This window comes from Hirundo rustica, chromosome 5 (assembly GCF_015227805.2).
Source record: "Hirundo rustica isolate bHirRus1 chromosome 5, bHirRus1.pri.v3, whole genome shotgun sequence".
Lineage (NCBI taxonomy): Eukaryota > Metazoa > Chordata > Aves > Passeriformes > Hirundinidae > Hirundo > Hirundo rustica.
This window is the reverse complement of record NC_053454.1, coordinates 12,273,609-12,283,561: the sequence shown is the minus strand read 5'-3', so window position 1 is coordinate 12,283,561 and position 9,953 is coordinate 12,273,609. Positions and strand designations below refer to the sequence as shown.

Sequence of the window (9,953 nt, the reverse complement as noted above, 5' to 3'; positions counted from 1 at the left end):
GCGGGGCGGGGCGGGGCGGGCGGGGCGCGCGGGGCGCTCCGATGGCAATCCCGGCCCCGCCCCCCCGCGCGCCGCCGGGACCGCAGCCAATGGGGCTGCGCGGCCGCGCCCCCCGCGCGCCGGTTGGGCGGAGCCGCCCTCGCGCCGCTTTATGAGGCGGCGGGGGCCGAAGCGCGCTGAGGGCTTGCCGTGTCCCTGCGCCTGTCGCGCCCCGGCCCCATGAGCGGCGGCGCCGCTCGCTCCCGCCCGGCGCTGCGGTGGCGACGGCGGGCCGCCCCTGCATGGCCCCGGCTGTGGATATGACCGCCGCGCCCACCGGGGTCCGCAGCGACGAGCCGCCCGCATCCGCCTTCAGCAGTCCCGGCGGCGGCGCGCTCCCCGTCGCGGCGGCGATGGGCGGGGAGGAGGAAAGCGACAAGCCCAAGGTCTCCCCGTCCCTCCTGCCGTTCAGCGTGGAGGCGCTCATGGCCGACCACAGGAAGCCGGGAGGCAGGGACGGACCCGAGGGCGCCGGGCCCCCGCCGGGCGCTGGGGCGGCCGCCCGCGCCAGCCTCAGCCCGCGCCTGGGCGCGCTGTCGGCGGAGGCGCCGCCTTCCCCCCTGCCCCTCGGCGGGCACTTCTCCGTCGGGGGGCTGGTCAAGCTGCCCGAAGACACGCTCGTCAAGGCAGAAAGCCCTGAGAAGCAGGAGCGGAGCCCCTGGATGCAAACTCCACGGTTCTCGCCGCCTCCCCCGAGTAAGTAAAGGTCCTGGAGGTAGGCGGGTTGGGAGCTCTCAGGGCCGGCCGCGACCCTTCCCGTGAGGTCGGGCGGCCGAGGGCAAAACTGCGCGGGTGGCCGGGGCTTTCCTGTCGCTTTCGCCCTCCCTGCCTCTCCCGGTATATTTTTGCGTGCGGTTTGCACTTTTCTGAGCCAGTTCGATCCGTCCAAAGTACTGAACGGACTCGAGAGTGTGCGGAGGGTGGCTGCGAACGCGCAGGAAGAGCGGCCGTGCCAGGGTGAGGTCTTGTGACAAATATTAGCCGAAGGGGAAAGAAAAAGCAACACGGCCAGCCTGTTAATTTACGTGGGTTTTGACTCAACATCGCTGGGGCTTTCTCAGAAAGTGGCTCAAGTAATTCCGTAAGGATCGGCACAGACCGGTTTCCTAGAAGTGGGAGCTTTGCGGGCTTTCGTCCCGCTGGCTGCTGTCCTAAATGGTCCATCTCCGAAGTCCAAAGAGCCACAGTCAGTGATGTTTTCCTGTTTTAATGCAGAGTGATTAAAATTAATACAAATAATTATTGTATTAATAATTAATAATTTCGGCGTGAGAGCCGAGACCAGAGAAGCCCGTTAATTTCCAGTGGCTGCGCTGAGCCCGGCTCTGGGTAGCATGGGCCGGCTGCCCTCGGCCTGGCTGCGCTCCCCTCCTGCTGGGAATCCCGTGGAAAAGGATGACCTTGGTCTGAGGCTCTCCAAGCATTTGGAGTGCTCTTAGCGAAGCTACAAACAGAGCTGCTTTCTCCTGAAGAACGGCAGGTTTCCCGGCAGGACTTGTGTAGAGTAAAGGAGCAGTTTAATTTATTTAAATTGCAAAGTAAAATTTGCTGTTGCTAAGTAAACCCGGGACAGATGGATGTTGAAGACCCTTAGAGATGTTAAATAAGAGGAGAGGAGCAGACCGGTGAAGAGTGGTAGATAGAGCATGAGTGTCAATTCAGACCTCGTAATTAATTACATGCTTAATCTGGTTCCCAGGGGCCTAATGAAGAGGGTGTGAGACTGAGAAGCCAGCCCGTTTTATTTTTTTTCCTATAATCCAATAAAAAGGACGGGACTTTTTTTCTCCATTTTGGAGGGTCATTCCATTTATTTACATCTCCTCTGCATGAGCCAGGATAGCCATGAAGGCAGGAGATGCAAGGTTTGTGTGTGTCTGAGTCCTGCCTCTTGCGGGTTCTTCTCACTGGAGTCAGAGCTTCCTTATACAAAGCACTACTCTCTTTTTTGGAACGGGAGACGGCAATTTTAAGTGACCAGGCAACCTTCGTGGTTTTGGGGCAACTTGCTTCATGTGGGACCCTACTGCCCTGTTTTGCTACCTCAGCTGTGGTAGGGTGGGGGCTCTGCAGGCTGTGGGGGTTTGAGCGCTGCTAACCGAGGTGTCTCTCCTTCCCCCTCTTCCCTGGCTGCTCCCGGGCACAGGGCGGCTGAGCCCCCCCGCCTGCACCCTGCGCAAGCACAAGACAAACAGGAAGCCCCGGACGCCCTTCACCACGGCGCAGCTGCTGGCCCTCGAGAGGAAGTTTCGGCAGAAGCAATACCTGTCCATTGCCGAGCGTGCAGAGTTCTCCAGCTCGCTCAGCCTCACCGAGACCCAGGTGAAGATCTGGTTCCAAAACCGTCGCGCCAAGGCCAAGAGGCTTCAGGAGGCCGAGCTGGAGAAGCTGAAGATGGCAGCCAAGCCCATGCTCCCGCCTGCTGCTTTCGGCATCTCCTTCCCACTGGGCGGCCCGGCCGTGGCTGGTGCTTCCCTGTACGGCGCCTCCAGCCCTTTTCAGCGGGCAGGGCTGCCCGTGGCTCCTGTGGGACTGTACACAGCACATGTGGGATACAGCATGTACCACCTCACATAGAGCCTGAGCCCAGCCCAGCGCTGCTGGCTGTCTGCTCCCGCTGGCTCCACACACACTCCCTCCCTGCTCCTCCGGCTCTTCTCTGTGGACTTCCCCATGGACCCTATGGCAGAGGCTCCTTCAGTCTGGCTCTGCTTGACTTCTCTGCTTCCCCCTCTGATGCTGAGCCCCTATACCAGCACTGTTCTGATCTCAGCAGTCCTGGGGAGCTGGCGGAAACCTGAGGCATTGCCCCAGTTTTTCCAGGCACAGGGTGGTGATGGGCCAACTGTGTCCTGCTTCTCTGGGTCTAGTTGGCAGTCTACAGAGAGCCCCCTGCCATGGGGGAAGGAACTGTGGAAGAGATGGAAAAAGGGGACTGAGGGACGTTTCTTTTACTTACTGCAAGGCGAGGTCAAGAGGCAGAAGTGTAAAACAGACAGCCTTTCCCGTTCCCATGTAACAGCGCTGTCTGTTACCTTCTTTTCTCCTTTACCAGCTCCTTTGGAAGGGGCTCTGTGTACTATGTAATATACTGTATATTTGAAATTTTATTATCATTTATATTATAGCTATATTTGTTAAATAAATTAATTTTAAGCTACAGTTTGATGCAATTTGTTTGCTTGCTCTTTGCCCTCTCGGGTGACAGAAGAAGAGACCAAATTTGTGTGTTGGGGGGCGAGAGATGGACTGGCTATAGTAGCCGTTTTCCCTCTTCTCCAGGAGACTTCAGACTTGGATAGTGAGACAGCAGCTGAGTTTTCAACTTTCTGTGTATCCCGAAGCTGCCCTGTCCTCACAGCTGTTTGAGGTTTCCTCCTTTTCCCACCACTGCTCCTTGCCAGCAGTTTCTCACCGCATCCCTGCCCCGAAGGTGCATGTGATCGCTGCTGCTTCCCCCAGCGGCACTGGGATCGGCCGCGTTTCCTTAGCCCTCGGAAAGAGGAAAGTTGCTCCTCTCCCTTCCCGGCCCCTGTGTCTGGGAGGGTCCCGGCCGCAGCCCCCGCTGGCTGTGAAGGCTGGGGAGGGCTTGACGTGCCCCACGCCTTCGTGCCAAGCCTAGTGCGAGATAAAGGGACTTTCCCCAGCGCTCCGTTTGCCGGCCGATGTTACTCGGGGAAACGGAGCATCGGGCTTTGGGGCCGTGGGGAGGAGAGGGGCTGTCGCGGTTCGGCTGGCGCTGAAGAAGGGGATGAAGGACTCTAATGGCGAGGCGGTGTCAGCACCGGAGCCGATGGGGTGTGGGGAGGATGGTGCTGGGCACGAGTGCGGGCCCGGCGGCCCGTGGAACCCTCGGGACCGCTCGGCGCCGTGTATCCTGCCCACCCTCGGGCTTGCGAGAGCCTCGCCGTTCTTAGCGGCTGGCTCCGCTGAAAACCGGTCGACCATGGCCCCGAGGAAACCGCTGGCGACGGCCGAGAACCCCCCGAAGGAAATCGGCGGACACACAGCCCCGGCTCCGCGCCTGCCGATCCCGCCGGCGCCGCTGCCTCGCCGCGTTCCCCGCCGGCTGCGCCCTGAGCCCCTTCAGCGCGCCGCTCCACCCGCTTTGGTTTGACGAGTCCCTCGGGTAAGGGAAAGAAGCGTTGGTTTCCCCCCACCTTATTTTTTTTTTTTTCCCCTTTTTTTTTTTCAATTTTTTTTTTTTTTTTTTTTTTTTTTTTTTTTTTTTCCTTTTCCCTCAATTTCGTGCTTTATCTTTGTGCTCAAGGAATGGCCACTGAGAAACTGGGACTCTATATTTTTCTTTCTGTCTTTTCCCCCCACCCCCCACCCCGCTGCTTTCATTTCCAGCAATTTAAAACGTTAAGGTTGGAGCAAAGTTAGAAGGAAAATAATTGCTGTAATGAGGCTCGGCAATCTTCTGCAGGCACTGTGGCTCCAGCGAGACTGTAGCTAGGGGCGAGGCAGGACTTTTATCATCTCCTAAGTATCAATGATGCTTTCAATAACTCAGCGAAACAACATACCTGAACAAGTCACTTTCTCCAGAGCTCGCTGCTCTAATCCCCCTTCTCGTCTCTCGCCCCGCTTTGGCCGCCCAGTCATTTTTGAGCTGGGGTGAGTTTGGGGCTTCTGTGGTTGTTTGTTTTCTTTTCTTGCCTTTTTTTTTTTTTTTTTTTTTTCCTGTACTTTTTTCCTCAACCCTTTTCTTTTCCGACCATTTCTTTTCTCTGTGCAAATGACAGTGTCTGTGATCCTGACCCCAGCGCCCAACGCCGCGCCGGAGCGGGAAAGCTCTGTGCCGACTTTTTCCCACGTTGTGTCTCTGGCAGAAAAAGGCTGGATGTCTCCAGTTTATCTCTCTCTGTAACTTCGCCTCTGTGCGATTAGACCGCGGCTTTGGCGAGATCTAATCGCGCAGGAGGCCAGGTTTATCCTGTAAAGATGCCCTCTAAATCCGAGAGAGATTTTAAACAGCGTTGAGCTGGCTCCCCGCAAGGGCTGCTCCCCTTTGCCGGCACCTTTGGGCGCTGCGGCGCGGGACTCCTGGCAAAGCGGGACCCTTTCATCTCTCCGCTTTGTCTCTGTTTTCTATATTTTTATTTTTTTTTTTAAACATGTTAACTCGGGGTGGATATTCGAAGCGCAGGATTCCTATTGAACATGTCTTTGCTTTAAGTTTTCCCCCTGACCCTTGGGCTAAAGTCCTTGGTTGCTCAATTAAACCCAGATGAGAACAATTAATAACTAAGTAATGACAATAAGTTGGGAATCACACGGATGAACGCTCCATGTGAATAGGAAAAGCTCACACAAAAGAGCAAAAAGGATTTGTCGGCTCTTTTTAAGGGGGAATTGGCTTTTCTTTTTTCTTGCCTCTGGCTTACCAGCAAATAAAACTCACTTTTGTGTCTTTGTCGCCTTAAGGATCTCAGTGGGCAGTTGGAAGTGAGAATGGCTGTTTTCCTTTCAACTTGAGGGTGCTGGCGCCACGCAGCCCCAAGGATAGAGAGTAGCCAAAGCAAAGTTTCCTAATAACTCCCCTCTCCCCCGCCACCCCTCCCCAGTCACGCCGGTAACCCCCTCCCCTCCATGCATATCTCCACACGCACTCGTAGAGAGCCTCGGCAGGCAGACGAGAGAAAGCAGAGGGGCCCCGAGCACATCCACGTACCACCACGGATTCACAGCCCAGGCTGACTCTGCCGTGGGAAAGCGATAGCGCCTTGGTGCGACACTTTCCACGGAGCGTAGGAAATGCAGCTCACAGTAGCCAGAGCACGGAGAGGAAGCAAACACGCGCAGAAACACATACAAAATCAAAGTGAAGCCATTTTTCTACTCTTATTCCAACAAAGGAGAGGAACGTGTCCTCGTTAACAGTGGGGCAGCCCTCGGGCGCATCTTCCCGGCACCGGCTCGGTGCAAGCTCAGAGCCCCGGCTGGGAACGCCGAAGGATCGCGCCCGGCTCCGGCTGTGACAGAAGGGCAGAGTGGCACACAGCGAGGGTTGAGAGCTTAAAAAGCAAGGAAAGGCTCTCCTTCAGTTTTAGCTACAGACAAGGTGACTACCGGGTAAACCTGCTGTGCAAATCGTTGGTAAAACCGTACATTTGTCATCTGCTCTGAATTTCTCGTGGTTTGGGGGTTTATTTCCGAAATCGCTCTTTCGCTCAAAACACGAATCGGTGCCTGTTGAATACTTTATGGAAAGTTTTCCCTAGTGCTCAGGAGAAGTGGGAGCTTAAAAACTTGCTTTCTAAAGTTAGGGCAGGCTAAATCCAGCAAGCGAGTTAGGCGCAGCAGCAGCCTCCTGCTGCTCAGGATTGTGCCTGAGAACAGAACCTTCAGAAATCAGAGGCAGAACAGGGAAGCTGCCTAACTTGCCCATTGTAAAGGCCAGGGGAAGGGGAGGGAGCCGAGTGCTCAGTAGTGCTTATAAGCTTAAATCCAGGCTCATCATTTTCTCTGAATCTCCTGAGTCACATCATACCTTTTCCCTAAAATCTGTGAAGTGAAAGGTCTGTTGAACAAACTGGCTGGACACCTTCAGGAGGAAGTGGGTTGCTTGTCACTAACCCCTTGGTACTGCCTGAATTTGGGTAAACAGCTGAACTCAGGTATTCTCTATGCAAAGTGAAAATACCAATTACCAGCTTATTAGAGACTCAGAGGTAATTGCTCTTCATCTCTTCTAATGATACTTTTGATTTTATATTAGACACGGAGGTGGCTAGAGAGCAAGAAAAAGCACTGCATAAGCAATCTTGAGACCAGGACACTCCTCAGAGCAGTCATGGGGCTGTCCAAATTAAATCCAGCAGAGTGAGTAAGTCTCCCACTGCTTGGAATACAGTATGCTGTACCCATTGAGCTCCTGGATGCAATGAGGTAGCTTGCTCACTCTCTAATTCTTCACAAAAACCAGGCTGATGTGACTTCTGCACCGAACTGTATGAGAATCTGTGGCAGAAAGAGAAACCTTCTTCCTGCCTTTCATAATTCTGGCCTCCACTATATATCTCTATTCATATCCATATCATCTATATAATCTATATCGTCTATATCTATATAATCTATACATATGAATCTATAGTAGAATATATATATATTCTAACTCAAGGAGTATGTGGACCTCTGAAATTTTCTTTTATTAGCTTTTTACTCTCTCCACACCTTATGTGAAGCACAGTGGTGTCTGTCCCTGGCCTGAGCAATCTGTTCCGCAGCAGGGAGCCTAAAAATGAGGCATTGCGATAATGGGCATTGCAACACAGCTCCCTGGGACTGGCCCGAGGCCCCTTCTGCAACACGGACCCATTGTCTGTCCGGCTCTGCGGCAGGAGAAGCTGGAGGCAGAACCAGAAGCAACAGCTCTGACTCATTTAACTACGAGTTGTAAATTTTAACATGCTGCACAGAGAGATGTGGCAGTGATTTGCTTACAGCAGTAAACCGATCGACATTAACTCCGCTCCATTGTACTTCTTCATCTCGGAGATCTTTTATCCCTCCAGGCTGGATCCGGTTCCCACCCTGCAGTGATTAAAGGGAAAGCGAGCAGGCAGCTACCTGGACCCAGTCTCCCTCGTGCGACCAGGAATGCGCAATAAACCCCCGCGCAAAGCTCTTCGTTTCATCTGGGGAAGTGGCGCAGCTGCGGATCCCACTGCGCACGGAGCCAGACTCCTGCGGGACCGGAGTGCCCGCAGCCGGCTCAGCCGTGCGCTGTGCCCGGGGCGCGACGGAGTCCCCTCGGCCCACGAGCGATTCCCACGACGGTGTGAACAGCACTCTCTGCATTTCTTCTAGCTTAGAGGTGAAACAAATCTCTTGCGTATGTCATACGGCCATCAAAGCTACCCACTTCACCAGTACGGGCCCTCTCAGTGAGCTGTGAGACAAACCTCGGGGAGAGAGTTTTGTAAGGAGCGGTGTTTAAAATCTCAGATTGATTCTAAGTCCATGGTTCATTCTCATCGAAGCTGGGGCAGAAAACGAGGCAGTGGTGTCACCCTGATTAGCACCGGACGGACCTGAGGTTCAGGCACCCAAGCACAAAAAGATGCAGCCCAACTAAACATTCATTTCAGCCTGAGCAATGCTTTTGTTCCGTTTTGTATCGGGCACACAGCAACAGGCAGGGGGGTGTGCATGTGATGTGTATTGGAGAAAGAGGTGCCTTATAATGACAAACACGTTCAAGACCTTCTGAGCAGCAGTGTTGCTGCCCAGTGCAAAAATAGAGCGCTCAGGTGAGGCAGTACTTAGAGGTTTTGCTATAATTCAGGCTCCATTTGCATGTCAGAGAGAAAGGAAGTGGCAGCATGAGGGAAAGAGATCTGGTAGCAAAGGATGGCAAAAATATGTTAGCTGGAAGGTTGTGAGTGGTGTGGGGAAGTCTCAGGAATGGAGGAAAAGAGAATTATTTTCCAAAGACAAGTGGGAGGGAAGCAGCAAGTTTCTTTTGATGCAATGTTTTGTGTGCATTGGGCATTATTATGCAAATATCAGCTAACGCAAATACCGAAGTAAGGATGCTTTAAAACTCAAGGGGTGATTGACTTACATTACATTGCGTTTAGATGTAAGCCAGTGGCCCTGTTCCCATTTACATCAGCAAGGGAGTGGAGGCTCTGAGACTTGCCCTTGCATTATGGCAAGCTTGTGTGCATTAGTCCTGGGGAGCATCTGCTCCTCACACTGTACTCACTAAAAGCCATAAATGCTTTTCTAAACCTCGTAATGAGCTTTGGACTTACTGTGAAAACCGAGTCTGTGGTACACCACAAGAAGAGACAGTGGGATGTTGTAGATGTTGTCAATCTGACCAAAGATTTTTCTTTCTGTGACATTGTCATTCTTTTTTTTTTTTTTTTTTTTTGGTAGGAGTCTACATAAATAATGCACACTAAATTCTATTTATAAAACAAAATACAGTGTTGAAAAACACAATACATATGGTGTGGGACTGGAATAGACATAGAAACAGTATTCAGTGGTTTTCAAAACGATTTAGCACTTTCAGTATTAATTGTCTCGAATTAAGACTGTAGGCACCCACCTGGATTTACAGACTGTATGTTATTGAACAGAGATGTTCTCTGTTGCCACTTGTTAGGGAACCCGAGTACCCTGTGAGATGCCCATCAGCTGAGAGCCTACAGTGCCAGAAAGCAGGATGATATCTCCACAACAATGATTATATCAGGTACCACTGATATCAATATAAATAATAATCCCAATGCAAACTTTCTTTAGTGATTAGCACAGCCACATTCTTTTTAAAGACAGCTAAAGTATTAACTGTGTGTACAAAATCTACATTTAGAAATCTTAGTCATGAGTTTCTAACTCAGATTTTTAATTTAGAGATTATTCAAAAGAGGCTTAACAGTGAAAAGATTCTTCAAGAGTAGTTTCTTAAAAATGACATGACTTTAACTACATTTCTGTCAGGTGTGATACCTGAATTAGGACGAACTTAATGGCCTTAATAGATCAGAGTTCGAATGTAGATCATCAGACAGTTTTCCCTTTAATTCAAGAAGACCCATGCAGGCATGTTAATTTTCCCTCTAAATAATTGCAAATATCAAGTACATACCCAAATAAATCCATCTCAAAACACCTGGAAAGCATATAGAAAATTGTACAGGGTGTATAATAAAATGAGAAAGTGAGATGGACATGTAATCCGAAATTATTCTCTAAAACATCAGGCTGAATTTCTCCAAATGTGATTTTTTTTTTTTTTCCTTCCTTAAAGATGGCTTTAATACTAGCCAAGTTTGAAGTTGCTAATGACATTTATTTCTGAGCTATGTATGCATGAGAATTTCACTTTGCATAGTTGGATACTGTGGTCTTTTTCAAGCTTGCATAATGTTTAACATGACTGAATCAATTTT

The 9,953-nt window shown here is 51.5% G+C and overlaps 1 protein-coding gene across 1 annotated transcript; it reads left to right on the top strand.

The window, feature by feature from the left end:
• The first annotated feature begins 279 nt into the window (after positions 1–279).
• On the top strand, positions 280–3,201 carry MSX1 (msh homeobox 1). Its single transcript, XM_040064837.2, has 2 exons — positions 280–735; positions 2,186–3,201. Exons 1-2 carry the CDS (start codon positions 282–284, stop codon positions 2,614–2,616), a joined length of 885 nt encoding a protein of 294 aa, XP_039920771.1. The 5' UTR covers positions 280–281; the 3' UTR covers positions 2,617–3,201.
• Positions 3,202–9,953: the final 6,752 nt, after the last annotated feature.

Excerpts from the sequence above, each read along its gene's own strand:
- MSX1 (XM_040064837.2), top strand. The coding sequence starts at position 282 with ATGGCCCCGGCTGTGGATATGACCGCCGCGCCCACCGGGGTCCGCAGC. Across the intron at positions 736-2,185 it reads GTTCTCGCCGCCTCCCCCGA|GGCGGCTGAGCCCCCCCGCC; the intron begins GTAAGTAAAGGT and ends TCCCGGGCACAG.